Below are 22222 nucleotides of genomic sequence, written 5' to 3' on the forward strand. Positions count from 1 at the left end.
ATGTGGACTCACGGAGTCAAGATGAACTAAAACAAATTAGGAGTGAAACTTAACTGCTTTACTCTGCTTTTGATCAAATATAGCTTTATATGAGTGTCTGAATTTATACTAAGTGGTGGAAACATACGAACTATAGTTAAAAAAATATATCTTAACCAAGTTTGTGGATGGAAGCGGGTAGCGTGCGTTCCAACCCAACCCACACAGACAAAAGTCTAATAGATTTTTAGTCTTAAAACTGTTAGATTTTTTTAATTCTTCTAAGCTGTAATATTAATTTTGAATAAAAAACTTTGTACATATGTATAATACTCATCATTAGGAGCACATGTCTAAGTTTTTTTTAAAAAAACAATTATGACGTTTACTAATTAATGTGTATGAAGAGTGTGCAAAAAACTCGTGGGCATAAAATACGTTTTCGTATATGCCACGGTACAACACGATCAAGCATTCAAAAGCTAGTAGTGACGTGCTTACTCCATCCGTCCCAAAAAAAAGACAAACCTAAGTTTTTGTGTCCAATTTTGATTGTCCGTCTTATATGAAATTTTTTTGTAATTCGTATTTTTATTGTTGTTAGATGATAAAACATGATTAATATTTTATGCGTGACTTGTCTTTTTAATTTTTTTCATAATTTTTTTAAATAAGACCCAGGGTTTGTCAAACGTTGGGCACAAAAACCAAGGTTTGTCTTTTTTTTTTTTTTTTACGGAGGGAGTACGTGCGTTGCGTAGCACCACAAGAAAATAGGCACACACCCTATACATGCACAAGATAGGTAAGTACCTGCGCAGGCCTACCTACAGGAGTCATGCAGTGCATGCACGCGAAGCTGTCGTCGTGCCTGCCATCACACACAACAATCATTACAACAGATCGACATGGAAATGGCAGCTAGCCCCAGCTTTCGCCGCAGCAGCAGTCACAAAAGTCATTCACCTCCTCCACCTGTCTGTTTGCCGTGGATCACCCCCTAACGATATGCACACATATTGGCTTGTGCCCAAGCAAATCACGCATTTCCCAAACCAAACCACCTCCACAACCCAAATCCCCCATGACATCAACCTATTGATCCTACCATTCAATGTGATCGATCTACACACTCTTGCTAATATAACTCCAATATTCCCCCTTAATTCCGTCCTCATCCATCCTAACCACCACCTTCTTATAAATTAATTAACACAAATCATACTGATCGTTCCGCACAGGAAGATAATCATCAAGATTGATCCAAGAAGGAGCGAGAGCTTAGCTTATCTGATCAGATCAAAGATGGCGGCGATCTCTCCGGCGAGCGATGGCGTGGGGCGGCGGCGGAGGAGGGTGTTGATGTTCCCGATTCCGTTTCAGGGGCATGTCACGCCGATGCTGCAGCTGGCCGACGTGCTCCGCTCCCGCGCCGGCCTCGCCGTCACCGTCTTCCACGCCCCCGTCAACGCGCCCGCCGCCGCCGAGCAGTCGGCGGCGGAGGAGGACTACCGCTTCGTGACCGTGGGGGCCGGAGTGGCGGGGGAGGCGGCGGCGCTGATGCCCACGGGCGGCAGCGGCAGCGACTTCGCCGGCGCGCTGATGCGCCTCGACGCGCTCCTCCGGGCGCCGTTCGACGACGCCCTCCGCCAGGCGCTCCTCGCCGACGACGAGGAGGAGGCGGCGGCGACGTGCCTAGTGGTGGACTCGAACCTGCGCGGGGTGCAGGAGGTGGCGGAGCGGCGCGGCGTGCGGACGCTGGCGCTGCGCACCGGCGGCGCGTGCTGCCTCGTGGCGTACATGGCCTTCCCGGAGCTCTGCGGCAAGGGCGTCCTCCCGCCGCTGTCGCGAGGTATACAACCCCGGCCGGCCAAGTGGGCCATCGGAGATTTCGATTTTGATAATTAATTCTGGTTTATCCGAGCCCAGATCCGTAATTAGCTCATCACTAATTAGTAATTATTAAGCTCGAACGGCCCACCAATTGTTGGCAAGTTTAGTATCACCAATTAAAGTACCAGGGCCCTTGCGTCAACTTATTACTATATACCCCCGCAAAAAAAAACTTATTACGAAGTACTATATACATATATATCCCTCCTATCACAAATATTTAATAATGTTTTAGAAGTTTAATCAAATCTAATCCTAAGCGATAGAACTATTTTCATGAAATCGAATTATTCCTTTTCTAATATAGTAGTAGTTGTCACACGTGAGTGAATTATATCAATTCTATTGGCAAGGCACAATATTAGAACTAAGGTATTCCCTGTACTTTGCTGCGGGAATTACTAAGTAATTTTAATGTTATTTTTTTTACAATTTAGCTAGGAGTAAAAAGAAAAAAAAATCAAATCTAAGGGCTTATCAATATTTATCAAATTTACACTTTAATGTAAAACATATTGATAAGTATATATTAAATATTATAAAAATGATAAAGAAATTTGTAAAACTATTGTGGAAATGATGTGAGGTAATGATTGAATATGCTTGCATGTTGACGGAGCTCGTGGCTCCTCACCGGGAGACCGCACAGGCCCCCCTTTGCCGGTTCGGCCGGGGGCTTAGGGTGAAATCTCAAGCTCTCTCGGTATGTGAAAAGATCGCCAGCTAGGAAGAAACGCGAGACACGGGTGATGTATACAGGTTCGGGCCGCTGGGAAGCGTAATACCCTACTCCTGTGTTTTGGTGGATTTGTTCGGTATGTGGAAAGATCGCCAGCTAGGAAGAAACGCGAGACACGGGTGATGTATACAGGTTCGGGCCGCTGGGAAGCGTAATACCCTACTCCTGTGTTCTGGTGGATTTGTGTATGAACAAGTAACAAAGTGTCAACCAGCCCCCAATCGCCCTGGGATCGGATCTGGAGAAGGCCTTGTGTCCAAAAATCCTCTCTCTATCTAAGTGGGCAAGGTCCTCCTTTTATATCTCAAGGGGATACCACATGCCCCTCTCCCTCTCCAAACTGGACTATTCTTCTCTTCATAAATGGACGGAGATCGGTACGGTTGCTGTCCGGGTGCCCTTCTGACGGGACGGCCCATATCTACCCCCACTTCCGCCGGAAACAGGTGCGACGTGGGATTATGGCTGTCTGTTGATGACGCGACCAGTGTCAGACCGGTCACAGATCAGTCATCCTTGTCCACCACGTGTCAGCTTAGCAACGTGCATTTTTGCCCTTCTTCATATAGCATCTTGCCTGTAATGGTTGGGATGAAGCCTGGTATAAATCTAACCAGGGCTAACGTGCCATCTCTAAGAGATTACACGCTAGCTCCGGCTTGAGACGAGTGCCTAGAGGCTTTCGTCTTGACGGGATGGGGCAAGGCGTGCGTCAGACCGCCAGTCGCCACCTAACCCGTGATCTGACCGGTCTGTGACTGGTCACAGACCGGATAAAGGAACGCGCTGCACTACGCTGCATGCAGCGTGACACGTTCGACCAGACCGCAATAAATGTAGTTAGGTGAGGCTTACCGTGTTCACCCAACCCATTCATGTGGCGCTAACTCCACAAGGGGTCGGGGCGCCTCGGCCCTCGGGGCCGGGGCAGGAGTCACCCGACCCCCCCTCGGGGAAATCAGGAGGAGGGCGGACACCTCACCCTCGGGCCCGACGTCCCCGAAGGTGCCAGGCCACGTGGGCGATTGTGTCTGCCTCAAGCCTCTGGTCACGATACTCCCGGTCCCATATCACCGACAGTAGCCCCCGGCGTTATGCCAGGGCGATCGCCCTTCTCAAGGGAAGCGGTCGGGCGTGACGCCACTCCTAAAGCCTGGTGACAGGTGGGACCGGTCTCCATGGTTGGGCAGAAACCCAACGGTCTCAAATCATGCACATCGGTAATGGTGACTTGGCTGTCCATAATGGGCGGTCTCTTCAAGACTGCCACATCACTTGAGCGGCGTACGAATCTGGGTGAACCGATTTGCTTCGCCTGGAGATATGGTAACGTCGCTTCGGTCAGCGAGCGTAATTAACGCGCGCACGATACGATCTATCTCGACTGCCACAACCGCATATCCACCTCATGCGCCGCAAGCGGGCGAATGGGATTAGTGGAAACGTGGGCACGAGAAACGAGGGAGCGAGATAGTGAGAAACGAGGGAGCGAGATAGTGGGCGCGAGAAACGAGGAGCCGGGCACAGCGATGGCAAGGGTATAAAGACACCGAGGAAAGGATTTGCTCCCTTCCTTTCGCCATTATTCCCCTTGCCTTCGCTGCTTGAGCCCTAACTCTTTCTCTGCTGCGCCTTTCCTTCGCCACACGCGCTCGTTCTCAATCATCCCTTCCTCCGGCGCCATGGCACGGGGTTCCGCTCTGCTCGACGGAAGCGTACTTCCGCCTTCTCGCATCGTGAGCGAGAGGCATGCCGGGCTGCCGCGCCGCTTTATGCCGGAATCTGCCACCGGCCGGGAGATAGTGATGCTGGGCGAGGGACGCCCGGCACCAGACTACCCGGGGCGGTCCGTCTTCTTCCTCCCCTTCGCAATGGCAGGGCTGGTTCCGCCATTTTCTTCTTTCTTTATGGATGTTCTGGATTTCTACGATCTCCAGATGGCGCACCTCACCCCCAATGCAGTGATGACATTGGCCATCTTCGCGCACCTGTGCGAGATGTTCATTGGGGTGCGCCCATCTCTTCGGCTGTTCCGGTGGTTCTTCACCGTGCAGTCGGTGTCGCCGCCGTCGGTGGTTGGTGGCTGCTACTTCCAGCCGCGGGGGCCGGTGTTGAACCACTACATCCCCTGCGCCCTCCGCAAGAAGTGGGACGACTGGAAGAGCGACTGGTTCTACACCCCCCTCGCCAACGAAGCGCGCCTCCGACTTCCAAGTCAGCCCCCGGCGCAGGTCTCCAGCTGGCGGGCGCCGGTAGATCTGGGGGATGACTATGACGCCGTCCTCGACCGACTGGCGGGCCTGCGATCCCAGGGGCTCACAGGGGCCATGGTGTACGGCGACTACCTCCGTCGCCGGATTGCGCCGCTCCAACGGCGCGCCCGGGGCGCCTGGGAGTACACCGGGTCCGAAGACTACATGCGGACCCACCAGGGAGTCAGATGGGATTGGGCTCCCGAGGACTTCAAGATCGTGGTCCAAAGGGTGCTGAATCTCAGCTCCGTGGAGGCATCTCTCATTCCTCAAGGAATCCTCCCCCTCTGCAGCGATCCCGACCGCGCCTCCATTCTGACCATTATGATGGGGGTCGGGGCCTCAGAGGAGGAAACTCCTAAGGGCCACGACAGCGCGGGCGAGAGCCGCCGGGGGGAACAATCTACCCCAGGAGGGGGTCGTGCTTCTGGGCCCCGCGTCGGGGGCTCGGGGAGCAGCCGCCCTGCCGACGCCCAGGGGAAGAGGAAGCTGGGAGGAACACCTCCCCCATCTCCTCCCCGAGGGGGCGGGGCGGTGCGTGCCAGCAGTCGGCACCCGGAGGGGGCCGCGCCGACATCGCAGCCCGAGGGGGAGCGCAAGAAGAAGCGGCTCCGCAAGATGGGGGAGACGGAACCATCCCGGGGAAACCTGATTTCCCCTCCAAGGTGGTCATTTAACCGACCCCCTCGCAGGTTCGTCCCACTCTCATTGCGACCGTCTTTCTTTTATCCCAAAAGCAAGTTTTCCCTTACCCATCTTGTTTGTCTTCTGGTTTTTTCTTTTGCTTCAGCGATGTCCCGTCACGTTCCTCCCGCCATCCCAAGTCCGGCCAGTCCGAGGCCGAAGATCCGGCGGCCGCAGAGGAACGGAGGCGAGAATCTGACCGGCGAGAGGCCGCAGATCGCCTTCGGGAAGCCGAAGAGGCCGCCCGGGCTCGCCATGCAGAGGATACCGCTCGGGAGGAGGCCGCCCGGGCTCGCCAAGCCGAAGAAGCTGCTAAGGAGGAGGCCGCCCGGGCTCGTCAGGCTGAGGCGATGGCGTCTTCCGAGGCAGCTCACGACAAAGCTGCTGGCGCGTCGCTTGGGCCCACTCCCTCGGGCGACGCTCAGGCGACAGCCTCCGGGGCGGCTCGCGACGAGGCCGCGGGCGGATCGCCTGGGCCCACTTCCCCAGGCGACGCCCAGGACCAAACGGGTCCGGGGGACATCCCCGAGCCCAGTGCGTCCTCCGGCGGGCCGAGCCGCGTCGCATTCTCTCCAAGGCGGCTCTTCTCCTCGTCTTCTGTCGCCCCGCTGAGCGCCGAGCCCCTTCTGCAGGCCTTGGCCGCCGCAAACACCGCGGTGCTAGATGGGTTCAGCGCCCAAGTGGAGGCCCTGCGAGTGGAACGAGCGGAGCTCGAGGCCGCATGGGCGCGTGTCGAGGAGGGGCGGCGCTCGGTGGATGTCATGGTGGAGGTGGGCCGTAAGGCTCACCGCCGTCACGTCTCGGAGCTTGAAGCCCGCAAAGCGGCGCTGGCAGAGATCGCCCGAGAGGTGGAGGAGGAGCGGGAGGCCGCCCTCATTGCCACCACCGCGATGATCGAGGCGCAGGACACCCTCCGCCTTCAACACGGGAGCTGGGAGGCGGAGCTAAAGAAAAAGCTCGACGCCGCCCAAGGGGTCCTTGACACCGCCGCTGCCCGAGAGCGGCGGGCAACGGAGATCGAAGCGGCGTCCCGGCGGCGCGAGGAGGCCCTTGAGGCCCATGCTATGGCATTGGAGGAACACGCCGGCGTCGTGGAGAGGGGCTTGGCGGACCGCGAGGCCGCCGCCGCTATCCGGGAGGCAACGCTGGCGGTGCACGAGGCCGCCTGCGCCGAAGAGGAGTCCGCGCTCCGCCTCCGCGAGGACGCACTCGCTGAGCGGGAGCGAGCTCTCGAAGAGGCCGAGGCCGCGGCGCAACGGTTGGCGGATAGCCTTCCCCTCCGTGAGGCAGCGCTGGCGGAGCAGGCACGCCGCAATTTGGAATCCGTCCGCGCCGAGAGAGCCGCACTGGAGCAGCGGGCTGCCGACCTCGAGGCGCGGGAAAAGGAGCTGGACGCGAGGGCGCGTGTCAGCGGGGCGGCTGCGGGCGAAAGCGACTTAGCCGCCCGCCTCGCAGCTGCCGAACTCACCATCGCCGACATGCAGTGCGCGCTAGACTCATCCGCCGGGGAAGCCGAGGCCCTCCGCTTGGCGGGCGAAATAGGGCCCGGCATGCTTTGGGATGCGGTCTCCCGCCTGGATCGCGCCGGTCGGCAAGCGGGCCTCTGGAAAGGCCAGACAATGACGCACCCCACCAACCTGGAAGGCCTCGCTCCGCACCTCACAAAGATGGCCTGGGCTTTCCAACAACTCCCCGAGGAGCTCGAGAAGACCATCAAGTCATCCTCGAGGGACCTCGCCCAAGGAGCGGTTGAACTCGTACTAGCGAGTTACCAGGCCAGGGACCCCAACTTCTCTCCATGGATGGCGCTGGAAGAGTTCCCTCCCGGGACCGAGGACGACGCGCGCGCGGGTCCGGGATGCCGCCGACCACATCGTCCACAGTTTCGATGGGTCGGCCCCTCGGCTCGCGTTCGCCCCCAACTCCGACGAGGAGGGCGATGCCAGCGGTGCAGACGACCGTAACGACGAGGCCGGCGACCCGGGCGCATCGGACTGAGCCCCCAGGCCCCCGCCAGACTCCAGTTTTTTCTTTTTCTTTCTTCTAAGGCCTTCATGCCTCTTTTTTGTATAGATCAACTTAATCTACAATCAAAAATGATGAAAAAATTCGTGTCAATTTTATTTTGCTATGCGTATGAGATGAGGATGATCTGTGCTGTGGTCCTCTTTTGTGTCTTAGCTTGATTTAAGGGCTCGTGCCCAAGTCCCAGTCCTCTAATGGCTCGGGTCGGGGCTAGTGCCTGGGGAGATCCACATGTCGAGGCTGGCCAGGCCGGGAACGTGGTGACCGAGGGTTATGGGTGACCCGATTGTGGGTTTTTGCCGATTCCCCCCCGAAGTTCACCACGCCCCGGGGCACGGCTCGGTTCTGGGCCCCGTTTGGCGATTTTAGCTGACCGAACCGAGCCCCCGAGGGCAAGGTTGAGCACGAGTGACCTTATTTCAAGTCAAGATTCTTCAAAAGGAAAAAACGGCACAGACACAACCTTTAGGAAATTGAAACTGCTTTTATTGAAATGCTGAAATAAGAGAAATAAGAATGTGCATGCGTGGTAGCCCCCGGCCAACCCTGCACACCCGAGGGGGGTGCGGGGTTGGCCCGAGCCAAAACCTGACACTCGACCCCCCCCTCAGGGGTAGAAGCGACGAAGGTGTTCGATATTCCACGGGTTAGGCAGCTCCGTGCCGTCGCCCGTGGCCAGCCGTATGGAGCCCGGCCGGGGGACACCGATCACTCGATACGGACCCTCCCACATTGGTGAGAGCTTGCTCAATCCAGCACGCGTTTGGACGCGGCGTAAGACGAGGTCATCGACGCAGAGTGATCGGGCCCGGACGTGGCGCTGATGGTAGCGCCGCAGGCTCTGCTGGTAGCGCGCGGCTCGGAGGGCCGCGCGCCTCCTTCGCTCTTCCAAGTAGTCGAGGTCATCTCTGCGAAGCTGATCTTGATCAGCTTCGCAGTACATGGTGGCCCGAGGAGACCTCAGGGTGAGCTCGGATGGGAGAACCGCTTCTGCGCCGTAAACGAGGAAGAAAGGCGTTTCCCCGGTTGCTCGGCTTGGTGTGGTTCGGTTTGCCCAGAGCACCGCTGGCAACTCCTCGATCCACGAATCGCCATGCTTCTTGAGAATATTGAAGGTCTTGGTTTTAAGGCCTTTGAGGATTTCTGCATTGGCGCGCTCCACTTGGCCATTGCTTCTGGGGTGGGCAGGTGAGGCGAAGCAGAGCTTGATGCCCATGTCTTCGCAGTAGTCGCCGAAGAGTTCACTAGTGAATTGGGTGCCATTATCCGTAATAATACGGTTAGGCACTCCAAAACGGGCCGTGATGCCCTTAATGAATTTAAGTGCAGAGTGCTTATCGATCTTGACGACCGGATAAGCCTCGGGCCACTTAGTGAACTTGTCGATCGCGACATACAGATACTCAAACCCGCCCGGGGCCCGCTTAAACGGTCCCAAAATATCGAGCCCCCAGACAGCAAATGGCCACGAAAGTGGTATGATCTGCAGGGCCTGGGCCGGCTGATGGATTTGCTTGGCGTGAAACTGACACGCTCTGCATCGCCGGACCAGATCAACTGCATCATTGAGAGCTGTCGGCCAATAGAACCCTTGACGAAAGGCCTTGCCAACCAAGGTGCGCGAGGCGGAATGGGCTCCGCACTCGCCTTCATGGATATCGGCAAGAAGCTCAACGCCTTGTTCCTGAGGAATGCACTTCAGGAGGATTCTGTTAGCCGCGCGCCGATAGAGGGTCCCTTCTACCAGCACGTAGCGTTTGGAAATGCGTTGGACGCGTTCACTCCCTTCACGGTCCTCAGGTAGAGTCTTATCTGTGAGGTATGCTTGGATCTCAGAGATCCAAGCAATCAATCTAAGGGAGCTTGGAGCGCTCCCTTCGGGTCCCGAGGCCTGGACTCCGACGGGTCTCGGGGGCTGGTCAGGCGCATCCGTCTCCCCTAAGGGGTCGGGTCGCGCCGACGGCTGGGTAAGCCTTTCTTCAAAGGCGCCCGGTGGGGTCTGGGCTCGCGAGGACGCGAGCCGTGAGAGTTCGTCGGCAACCATGTTATCCCGTCTGGGTACATGCCGAAGCTCTATCCCGTCAAAATGGCGCTCCATACGCCGCACTTGGCGTACGTAAGCGTCCATCTGTGGGTCAGAGCACCGGTACTCCTTACAGACCTGGTTAACGACCAGCTGGGAGTCGCCTAACACCAAGAGGCGGCGGATCCCCAGTCCAGCTGCCACTCTGAGTCCGGCAATGAGTCCCTCGTACTCTGCCATATTATTAGTCACTCGAAAGTCGAGACGGACCAAGTATCTGAGGACGTCTCCGTTCGGAGAGGTCAACGTGACCCCCGCACCGGCGCCCTGGAGAGACAGAGAACCGTCGAACTGCATCACCCAGTGGACGGTGTGAGGCAGCTGAGAGGGGTCCGTGCTGGCCTCGGGGATTGAGACGGTCTCTGGAGCCGGGGTCCACTCTGCCACAAAATCGGCGAGGGCCTGGCTCTTGATAGCGTGGCGTGGTTCAAAGTGCAGATCGAACTCAGAAAGCTCGATTGCCCATTTTACCACTCGTCCTGTACCCTCTCGATTACGCAAGATTTGACCGAGGGGGTAAGACGTAACCACAGTGACCCGATGCGCATGGAAATAATGGCGCAGTTTCCTCGAGGCCATCAGAATAGCGTAAAGCATCTTCTGGGCCTGAGGGTATCGGGTCTTGGCGTCCCGGAGGGCCTCACTAACAAAGTAGACAGGCCGCTGCACCTTTCGGCGGGGCCGATCCTCTTCGCTAGGGGCCGCATCCCCGGGGCGTTCTTCGTCCAAGTGGCCTCTCGGGGCGCACTCGTCTTCTGTGCCGATGACCTCGGGGTCGGAGGATGACAGGAGCGGCCTTCCCACAGTGGCCTCGGGGCCGTCCTGGGGGTCGGGGGCTCCTGGCGTCGTCGGACAAGCGGGCAAAGGGCCTACTCCGGTCGTCAGGGGCCTCAGGCCTCCGTTCGGCTCGGGGGCCTCTTCTCCCTGCTTTCTCCCGGGTCGAGTCAGCACAGGGTTAGCCTCGGGGCCAAAGGGCGATAGGTGCGGCCTTCCCGCAGTGGCCTCGGGGCCTTCCTGAGGGTCGGGGGCACCCAGCACCGTCTGACAAGCGGGCAGAGGGCCGACTCCGGTCGTCAGGGGCCTTAGGCCACCGTTCGACTCGGGGGCTTCTCCTCCCTGCTCGCTCCCGGGCCAAGTCAGCACAGGGCGGGGGTGCGCGAAATGAGGATTGTCTTCATCGCGCTCCACAACCAACGCTGCACTAACTACTTGGGGGGTCGCCGCTAAGTAGAGTAGTAGGGGCTCATTTGGCCCCGGGGCGACTAGAACTGGGGGAGAGCTGAGATATGCCTTCAACTGAGTGAGGGCACGTTCAGCTTCCTCCGTCCAAGTAAACGGCCCCGAGCGCTTGAGGAGCTTAAATAAGGGTAGCGCCTTCTCTCCCAGCCTCGATATGAAACGACTTAGGGCGGCAATGCAACCGGTGACGCATTGCACATCCCTAAGTTTGCTGGGGGGGGCGCATCCGCTCTATAGCTCGTATCTTCTCGGGGTTGGCCTCGATGCCTCGGGCAGAGACCAAGAACCCGAGAAGCTTGCCCGCAGGTACACCAAACACGCACTTATCGGGGTTCAGTTTTATGCGGGCGGAGCGGAGATTTTCAAAAGTTTCCGCTAGATCTGAGAGTAAAGTCTCTTGGTTGCGCGTCTTTACAACCAAGTCATCGACATAAGCCTCAACATTACGCCCTATTTGGCTACCCAAAGAAATTCGAGTAGTACGTTGAAAAGTAGGACCTGCATTCTTTAACCCGAAGGGCATTGATGTATAACAATAGGTTCCTACGGGGGTAATGAATGCAGTTTTTTCCTCATCCTCCCTAGCCATGCGAATCTGATGGTAACCAGAGTATGCATCTAGAAAACACAAAAGGTCGCACCCCGCGGTGGAGTCAACAATCTGATCTATGCGAGGCAGGGGGTAAGGGTCCTTAGGACATGCCTTGTTAAGGTCGGTGTAGTCGATGCACATCCGAAGCTTGCCATTCGCCTTTGGAACGACCACCGGGTTCGCCAGCCACTCCGGATGGATGACTTCACGGATGAATCCGGCCTCCAGAAGTCTCGCCACCTCCTCGCGGATGAAGGCTTGACGTTCCGGGGCCTGCCGCCGCACTTTCTGCCGGACCGGCCTTGCGCCCGGCCGCACGGCGAGACGGTGCTCAATCACCTCCCTGGGGACCCCGGGCATATCCGCCGGTCTTCATGCAAAGACGTCAGCGTTTGCCCGCAGGAAGGAGACGAGCACGTCTTCCTATTTGCCATCCAGAAGACCACCGATCCGTGTGGTCTTGGATGGGCCGTCGCCCAGGGCAACCCCCTTGACCGGGACCTCGGCGCATGTGACAATCCGCTGCCTCGGGGCGGTGGGGGCGGAGGTGCCAAGCCTCTCGTCACCACCCTCGGGCTTGGACGCAGCAGCGAGGTGGTCCGCGCGCTGCTCCATGCAAGCGAGCGCGACTTTCAGGTCGCCATGGACAGAGATGGGGCCACCGGGGCCCGGCATCTTCATCTGGAGGTAGGCGTAGTGGACCGCCGCCATGAACTTCACCAACGCGGGCCTCCCCAGGACCGCGTTGTAGGGCAGACTGAGGTCCGCCACATCGAAGTTCACCCGCTCCGTGCGGAAGTTGGCTGATCCACCAAAGGTGACCGGTAGGTCGATGTGACCCAACGGCCATGTGTGCCCCGGCGTCACACCGATAATCGGTTGGGACGGCTGGAGCACCATCCCCGGGGCCTTGATGGCATCAAAAACCGCGGGGGAAATGATGTTGAGGGCCGCTCCCCCATCTATGAGGACACGCCCCAACTTCACGTTGCAGATGGTGGGGGAAACCACCATCGCAATCTGCCCTCCCCGGGCGACGCACGGTGGGTGGTCGGTCTGGTCGAAAGTGAGGGCAACCTCCGACCACCGCGCCCGGCGCGTCGCCTCATGAGTAGGGGCCGCGGCCAGAAGCTCTCGCTTCATGGCCTTGAGGCTCCGGCGAGAGACGTGAGCACACGCTCCCCCATCGACAGTGGCAATGGTGGCCCCAGGTTCTTGGAAACCTAGGTCATCATCACCGTCATCGATGTCAACAGCGGGGGCCTTCTGTTTGGCCTCACTTCGCCGTTTACCGGAGGGAGTTGCCGGCGACTTGCCCTCACGGCGTTCCTTCCTCCTGTCCTCCTCCCACTTCCTCGTTCGCTCAGCCAAGTTTTTGACTGCGCGACAGTCCGCGAGATCGTGGAGGGAGGTGTTGTGGACGGAGCACCACTTGCCGGCTGGGCGCTCCCTGGTGGGAGTACCAGCCTCTTTCTTTTTGTCGCTCGCAGGCCTCCCCTTTCGGGTGGCCCGCGGAGCGCCCTCGACGGCGAGGACATGACCCTCGTCGCCGGAATGGACCGACCTCTTCTTCCTCCTCCTGTCACGCCGCCCTGTCTGAGCGGCGGATCCGGGGGCGGCCGAAGCTGCCACTCCGGAACCGGAGGGGTTCCAGGTCCATGCTTCCTCCTTACGAGCCACTCGGTCTGCGAGCTGAAAAAGCTCCGCGGTAGTCTGGGGCTCTTTGGAAGCGATCTTTTCGAGCATGCGGTTGTGCCGCACACCCCCCCTGAACGCGTAGATCACCGCGTGTGCAGGGATGCATGGTATGGTATTGCGGACTTGGCAAAACCGCTGAATGTACGAGCGAAGTGACTCATCATCCCCTCGCTGTACCGCGTGCAAGTCCGCTTCTTCACCTGGGCGCGGATAAGTGCCTTGAAAGTTCATAGTGAACTGTTGGCATAAATCCTCCCAAGAGTGGACCGACGCAGGTGGCAGGTTCATTAGCCAACCCCGCGCCTGTCCCTTCAGGGCCATGGGAAAGAAATTCGCCATGACCCTGTCGTCACCCCCAGCGGCCTCAATCCCGGTCGTATAGACCTGGAGAAACTCGGTGGGGTTGACACTCCCATCATACTTCTCGGTGATGGTGGGCCGGAACCTTGGGAGCCAACGGACATTCCGAAGACTCGCCACAAAGGCTCTACAGCCGACACCACCAGCCGGGGGCACGGAGGGCTGGTCCTCACGTCCATGTCGAGGTGACACTCTGGACGAAGAGGCGCCCTCCGTTGCGCGGGGAGTACGCCGGCTATTACGCCGGCGCTCGATGTCGAGGCGGGCATCCGGCTCTCCATGCTGATCCTCCCGAGTCGGAGGTGCCGACGAGGGAGTGGCAGCCGAATGGCGTGCAACAGCCGCCGCTCGCCGCGCCCTCCGCCTTGACGACACGGAGCCGGTAGTGGCGGCGCCGGAGGTCTTGGTGGTGGCGGACCATCCACCAGCACCCAGGCGCTGCTGTGCCGTCATGACCAAGTTGGCCACGTCGTCCAGCCATCGCTGGGCTGGAGACTCCGGGTCAGGGACGACGGGCGGGTTACGTAGGAGCGCGCCAACAGCCTGAAGCGCGCCCTGAGGCGTGTTGCCGTCGCCGTAGACGAGGAGGCGACGCTCCCCATCTCGCCGTTCTCCTGCATCACCCGCGACTGGCGATGCTGCGGATTTTTCGACCCTCTCGAGTGCCTCCCCCTGCTTAGGATTTTGGTGTGGAGGAGGTGGGGGAGTACGAGCTCGACGGCGTGGGTTTGGCTCCCCGTCGTCGCCGCTCACACTCGGAGAGAGGTCGTGCACCTTTGCTTGCTCGGCCATTAGGCTGAACAAGAAAAACTTGGCGCACACGGAGGAGTACGAGAGCTCAGAAAACACACGCTGAGCCCCCTACCTAGCGCGCCAGATGACGGAGCTCGTGGCTCCTCACCGGGAGACCGCACAGGCCCCCCTTTGCCGGTTCGGCCGGGGGCTTAGGGTGAAATCTCAAGCTCTCTCGGTATGTGAAAAGATCGCCAGCTAGGAAGAAACGCGAGACACGGGTGATGTATACAGGTTCGGGCCGCTGGGAAGCGTAATACCCTACTCCTGTGTTTTGGTGGATTTGTTCGGTATGTGGAAAGATCGCCAGCTAGGAAGAAACGCGAGACACGGGTGATGTATACAGGTTCGGGCCGCTGGGAAGCGTAATACCCTACTCCTGTGTTCTAGTGGATTTGTGTATGAACAAGTAACAAAGTGTCAACCAGCCCCCAATCGCCCTGGGATCGGATCTGGAGAAGGCCTTGTGTCCAAAAATCCTCTCTCTATCTAAGTGGGCAAGGTCCTCCTTTTATATCTCAAGGGGATACCACATGCCCCTCTCCCTCTCCAAACTGGACTATTCTTCTCTTCATAAATGGACGGAGATCGGTACGGTTGCTGTCCGGGTGCCCTTCTGACGGGACGGCCCATATCTACCCCCACTTCCGCCGGAAACAGGTGCGACGTGGGATTATGGCTGTCTGTTGATGACGCGACCAGTGTCAGACCGGTCACAGATCAGTCATCCTTGTCCACCACGTGTCAGCTTAGCAACGTGCATTTTTGCCCTTCTTCATATAGCATCTTGCCTGTAATGGTTGGGATGAAGCCTGGTATAAATCTAACCAGGGCTAACGTGCCATCTCTAAGAGATTACACGCTAGCTCCGGCTTGAGACGAGTGCCTAGAGGCTTTCGTCTTGACGGGATGGGGCAAGGCGTGCGTCAGACCGCCAGTCGCCACCTAACCCGTGATCTGACCGGTCTGTGACTGGTCACAGACCGGATAAAGGAACGCGCTGCACTACGCTGCATGCAGCGTGACACGTTCGACCAGACCGCAATAAATGGTGGTTAGGTGAGGCTTACCGTGTTCACCCAACCCATTCATGTGGCGCTAACTCCACAAGGGGTCGGGGCGCCTCGGCCCTCGGGGCCGGGGCAGGAGTCACCCGACCCCCCCTCGGGGAAATCAGGAGGAGGGCGGACACCTCACCCTCGGGCCCGACGTCCCCGAAGGTGCCAGGCCACGTGGACGATTGTGTCTGCCTCAAGCCTCTGGTCACGATACTCCCGGTCCCATATCACCGACACATGTTAATTTGTAGAATTAAATAGATTGTAGATGCTCTTGCATGCTTGCATGAGGTTGAATATGTAATTATGGTTAGTGGGTGATGATGTGGTATGGTTGCATGTTAAGCTTTAGAGTTAGTGGGCTATAAGTATAGATAAGAGATATGCAAGCTAGGGTTGTTTATTTTGTTTGTCTTTTCTCACTGTCCTCAGAAGCAAATGTATAGGAAGTTAATTCGTAATATTTTCAAATTCCAAAATTGAATATGTCAAATTGCATAATTTTAAATGACTGGAATCATATCCGCACGTTGCAATGGCTCCCATCTAAATGTACTAAATCTATAAATATCAAATGCAACAAATAATTATTTATGTACAAATTATAATATTTATATTTACGCTATGTAGGAGACCAATTCATCACCTATAAATGTACCATCACCGCCAACTCCCTCCTTTAAAACTAAGACCAAGTAAGAAGAGCCATGGAAAATAGATATGACATTGATAGGGATAGTATATATAATTATATACGGGTTGTACATAAATTAAAGTAAAGTTGAGCCCGAAATTTGGCCACTATTTTCAAGTCTGAGACATACGGTTAACCTTTTTCCTTCTGAAAATCAACGTGTAAATCAAACCCTAGCGAGGCATAAGTAGCTAGGCTTATCGAATCTATACTATATATATATAGTTGATACTCAGTCTACTTAATCTCAACATTTAAGTATGCCACATTATCACCCACTAGCAATTAGTATTATCTAAAGTATTTAAAATCACGTACAAGCGTGCCACATCATCACCAAGTAGCAATTATTATTTAAGAGTATTTTAAATATTATACAAACATGACATATCTTTTACAATTTTGTTGTATTTTTAGAACTTAATATCAAATCATTATCTCCACATCATTTTAATATTATTTAAACATATACATATATCGTTTTTATAATGTATAATATGTATTTATCCACATATCCCACGGCAAAATGCAAAGTATATAACTAGTTACCTCATGATGGTTTACAATTTGGAAGCATCCTGAGAGGCTTATTTAATTTTGTTGTCAAAAAATAAAGGAAACAAAATTTCTAAATACATGCATCTTTAGTTACTTCTGTCCTCTATAGCTACAAAAAATATATATGCACTCAGCTGATCCATCATCCATGCATTCGCATATAATTGCATCCAATGACTGATCTCAATTCATTTCCATAAAATTCCAGATCAGCTGCAACTGGACATGCCATTGGATGAGCTTCCACCACTTCGTCTGCGAGATATGATGTTCTCAGCAACCACCACACATGGTACAATGGCTACCTGCTTAGAACGTCTATTGGACTCGGCACGGTGTTCTTCAGGTGTCATTCTCAATACCTTCGATGACCTTGAGAATTCTGACCTCCGAAAGATCGCCAATGGCCTAAGTGTTCCGGTTTACGCGATCGGTCCACTTCACAAGATCTCCATAGGCCAAGAGAGCAGCTTGCTAACTCAAGATCAAAGCTGTTTGGAATGGTTAGACAAGCAGGAGGCAGAGTCTGTTCTTTATGTGAGCTTTGGGAGCTTGGCATCTATGGACTCTCAAGAGCTTTTGGAGACAGCGTGGGGATTGGTCGATAGCGAAATTCCGTTTCTTTGGGTGATCAGGCCTAACTCGGTCCAGGGATCAGAGCAAACATGCCTTCCAGATGGCTTTGAGGAGGCGACACGTGGCAGGGGTATGGTGGTTTCCTGGGCCCCACAACAAGATGTGCTGAAGCACCGAGCGGTTGGTGGTTTCTGGACGCACAATGGGTGGAACTCAACCCTAGAAAGTATATGTGATGGTGTTCCGATGATCTGTAGGCCTCAGTTTGCGGACCAAATGATTAATGCTAGGTATGTCCAAGAGGTATGGAAGATAGGGTTCGAGCTAGAGGGAAAACTGGAGAGGAGAATGATTGAGAGGGCTGTAAGAAGGTTACTGTGCAGTGAAGAAGGCAAGGAGATGAGGCACAGGGCAAAGGATCTGAAGAACAAAGCGACGACCTGTATTGAGAAAGGAGGCTCTTCAAATACTGCAATTGATATGTTGGTGAATCTCATAATGTCATTTTGAACATTATCTTATATCAATAAACTGTTTCATAAAATCCATAGAAAACATAAACATCTTCTGAAGTTACTATTAATATATTGGGTGAAATTTACAATGGCACAGGGAACTTCTCATGACTGAGCTTCATTCTTGCTCTTCAATTAGAATGGTACTTTATTTCCTGATGGAACATAGGTAGCATTTCCTGGTGCTAGCAAACGTGGAATATTGCATAAGCGAAAGTATGACTTTGGTTGTACAAATAGAACGATCTGTGATAATTTTAGTTATAAACAGTTTTCAATCAAACTTTTTTAATGCATATCCTTGAGGTAAACTCTATTAAGTGATCAGGAAAGTCATTCATGAGTTCTTGAAGCCGGACTGGGCGCTGTCATATCCTTAGTTGTGAGCTTTGTCCGTTGCATGTAGCTAGGGAGAAATATAACGGAGCCAAATGCTGATGCCTGCGAATTAACCGAGTTTTCTTCATCACATTTTCGTCACTTTCATCTAAATGTTCTCCATTAATCACGAATGGAAAATGTTCAATTAGAGATATTGGATGTACAGGAAGTCTTTCCTCACTGAATATGATGTAAAGTGTCGCTATTGCCTGCAGTTGCCTTGAAATCGATCAGTCTTTACTCGACGATAGCCCCAAAATTAATCTGGGGAACCCACACCCACCTGATACTACTGACTTGGGTCATTCAGTTTGTTATCAAGTCCACATGCTAGAGACTATTTTGGACCTTCTCTTTCTCTGTCGTTCTCTCTCTGCCCTTCCAGTGAGTCCACCAAGTCTCTTCTCTCCCCCAATTTCTGTGAAATCAAAATATGTTTTGATTATTATTTTGTGATAAATAATTATCTTATGAAATAATTGGTTTTTATTTGCTAATATTTGATAAAGTGGTTTTGTTCTAAGGCCGGTCTGACCGGGGGGTGTGCACTGGTCAAACCGGGTGGTTACGATGAATAGTATTTCTGACGATGAACAGGTTTCGGCTTGATGGAGCTGATCAAAGCAGACATAGTGCGCCGGTCTGATCGGAGTTGTGGTGGCGGTTAGACTAGCCAACCCAACGGTCTAACCGGTTGAATTTGTGTCGGTTTCGATTTCTAGTTATTTATTTACTCGTGATTACCTCATGTTTATGACTACTAGCTAGATGATTACTATGTGTATGTAATACTGGTTTGTGCTGATTTAGAGTTAAGAGGTAGAAGAACTTGTGCTCGGATATGATACGTTTGTTGTTTATTAATGTGTAGGTGTATCTTGATGCCCCGGGAGAGCATTGTCGGTGCTGAATCGGGAGTCAACTTGGGAGAATATGATGTCCGGACGAACAGGAGATCAAGTGGGATACTTAGGCTAATTAAAGAACAATGCACGTGGTGGTGAAGATTTCATACAACATACAAAAGGAGATTGTATGTGTATGGGATGCGGAATTGAATTTGAAAGGATATGGTATGTTTGGAGTTTGATGAGTTCGATAGAAGATTTCCTAGTGGATTATGACATATTCATGGCTTTTGGGCAGCCAACTCTGGTATAAATAGAAGAGTGGTCAAGTTCTCTCAGTATCGATTGTGTGTAAGGAAAGTTGAGAGAAAAGTTACTGATTAGCCTGGATTACGAGTTTAGTCGAAAGTTGAGAGAGAATTAAATGCTACTGTTGTGCTTTGTAAATACAGTTAGAAACAATCAAGTTGATCTACTTTCAGAGTGTTCTTTGATTTGTGTTTTTTCCTATCTCGGTGGTTAGAACGGCAAGGCACAGGCGGTCAGGCTAGAGGTTTTGGTTCAGTCAGACCAGCGGCCTCAAGGCGATTGGACCAATGACTTTAGGAGGCTATAGTGACAAGCAGAGCGGTCAGACTGGCATGACAACACCGGTCAGACCGGGCAATAAGGCGGTCAGACACATTGTGATCAGACTGAACTTCGTTGGATTTGATATAACTTTTAATTCCTCCAAAAGTTTTGGTTTTTGGTGTTCCTACCATTCACCCTCCTTTAATAAGCTTGGTTTTTGTATTTCGATCCTACAGTTTCGCCCTTCTTCACTGCCTCAAGCGCCTCAACGGAGGCCGGCGAGGAGAAACGAGACTATCATAGTCGAGTCACTCATCGTTGTTTTCCTTTTTGTTTTCTTGTTCTTTCAAGAAAACCGCATGTTCTAGATGTTTTAGTCACAAAGGAACTCAGCCATGGAGGCTTTCACCGGCGACTCCTCCGGTGTTGGTCCCTAATCTGGGATACTTTTCATTCATACCCTTTTGCTCGGATTTAATTTTTTTTCTTAATAAAATATCTATTATCTATCTAAACAAAATAAATTAAAGTAAATTACTTGTTTCCTCTCTCTCTCTCTCTTTTTGAGAGGGACTTGTTGCCTCTCATAGTCAATAGTTTGATGCATGGAATTCATCCATACGTTTTGCAGCTGTCATCCTGCCCATATGTGCATGTAATTTTGGCCCAAAGTTACTCGTAAATGTGGCCCAAAATTGATTGAATGTTTGACCCAAATATGTAGGTAAATTCGGCCCAGAAGTTCGCATATCCAAGCAGAGGAATCTAACACAAAATCCCTGCCAAGCTATTGGCTGTTGTCTACCGAGAAGACCATTGCGCGAGCGGTAGCGTGCCACTCGCTTACGCGATCAGCCAAATTTCCATTTTTGGGCATACAGTAATTTCCATTCGAGCTTAGCCTATCTCCTTTTCCTTTTTTAAAGGAATAGGTCCACTTTGACTCTCTTAAATATAGACTGGATCTGATTCATATCCCTCAATGACAAAACCGGATAAAACGACTCCCTAAATTGATAAAACCGGTATAGATTGACTCCTAAGACAGTTTAAGGGTGGTTTTGGATGATGTGGCACGGTCAAGAACGCTGAGTCAGTAAGAAAGGTGGAATTTTTTTTTGTGAGACCAACGTGTCATGCTCATTCTCCATCCTTCCTCCTTTGCTCTCTCTCCCCCACATCTCTCATCTCTCTTCCCCTTCAGCAGTGGTGAGCCTTGAGCTCCCTTCGGTGGAGGCAGTGGTTGACGAACCCCGTCGAGCTCGAGCGCACTTGCTCGTTCGTGGGAAGGGAGGAAGCAGCGGTGGAATTCGACGAGTCTCCTCAAAATTGAGCTCGTGCTCGTCATGGCTGGCGAGCGTGGCGTGCGCATGACGGACTGAGGAAATTAGCAGCATGGACGAAAAGGAGAGGAGGTGGAGAGTGAACCAGAAGCATGCTGTGCATAAGGGGAACGGAAGGGGAGAGTAAGAGATAAGGGGGAGTGAGAGGGAGGAGGAAGAAGAGATATAGAGTGAGGATGACATGTGGGCCCTCAAATGATGACTCAGCAATTGAATTAGGTCAACAAGCCACGTCAGCGAAAACCACTCTCAATAGTTGAGGATTTAAGAAATCTGGTATTACAATTGAGGGATATAAATTAGATTGGACATATATTTGAGGGAGTCAATGTGGACTTATTCCTGTTTTTAAATAGGCCGAGTCCAAAGAGGAGAACATCCAAGGAGTACGTCCGCGGCTTACACATACGCTTTGTTTTGCCTTTTGAATTCGTTTTTTAGTGTGTCATGGTAAGAAAAAAAATTGCAAATATACTTACTTTTTTAATAATTTACGTTTATATACTTGCATAAAAAAGAATTGAAAAAATATATCCGTCCCACAATGGTCCCGCAGCACCAAAACGCAGGACCGTTAGTCTCGCGAGATGGTTGCGTGGCACCACAACGGTCCCGCCGCTACAAGACACGGGACAGTCACGGTCCCGCGCGACCAAAATGAGGCACTGCGGCAGTAGCAATTTTATTATGCATTCGGCACTGTTTGACACTGTTTACCACTATTCACGAGACATTCCCACGGTTCTATTGCGTGGAACCGCCCTATGAACAGTGCCAAACAGTGTCTCAATAGTACCAATCACTGTAGTGACAGTGTCATCACATTGATAAAATGGCTACTATCGTGGTGCCGCGTTTTGGTCGTGCAGAACGGTCACGGTCTTGTGTTTTATAGCTGCGGGACCGTCGTGCGGCAGGACCATCGGTCCCGCGTTTCAGAGCTGCGGGACCGTTGTGGTCCCGCGTTTTCACCCCGCGGAACGGGTATATTTTTGTAAATCCTTCCCTTTATGTTTATAAACATAAATTATTGAAAAAATAAGTATATTCGTAATTTTTTTCCTTAAGATAAGTACCTTTAGATAATCCCATCAAATGGTTTTTTCCCAAATCACAAAAACATTTTTTAGCGGATCACACAATATGTTGATGTGAACATGTTTTAAAAAAGGTGCAAATTATCTGTACAAAGGGCGGAAAAAAAAGATAAATGGAGCTAGTTGATTAGATACTACTCACGCTAAAACTAACGAAAAAAACTTATACGGACTATTTAGTTGGAGGGAGTTATTAGAAGGGATTGGGAGTTTAGAGGGATGAGACTATTAAGTGTTTTGTTT

The 22222-nt window shown here is 53.1% G+C and overlaps 1 protein-coding gene across 1 annotated transcript; it reads left to right on the plus strand.

The window, feature by feature from the left end:
* The first annotated feature begins 833 nt into the window (after positions 1 to 833).
* Positions 834 to 17833, plus strand: LOC4342808 (DIMBOA UDP-glucosyltransferase BX8). Its single transcript, XM_015789918.3, has 2 exons — positions 834 to 1831; positions 16855 to 17833. Exons 1-2 carry the CDS (start codon positions 1285 to 1287, stop codon positions 17730 to 17732), a joined length of 1425 nt encoding a protein of 474 aa, XP_015645404.1. The 5' UTR covers positions 834 to 1284; the 3' UTR covers positions 17733 to 17833.
* Positions 17834 to 22222: the final 4389 nt, after the last annotated feature.

Source organism: Oryza sativa, chromosome 7, assembly GCF_034140825.1.
Source record: "Oryza sativa Japonica Group chromosome 7, ASM3414082v1".
Classification (NCBI taxonomy): Eukaryota; Viridiplantae; Streptophyta; class Magnoliopsida; order Poales; family Poaceae; genus Oryza; species Oryza sativa.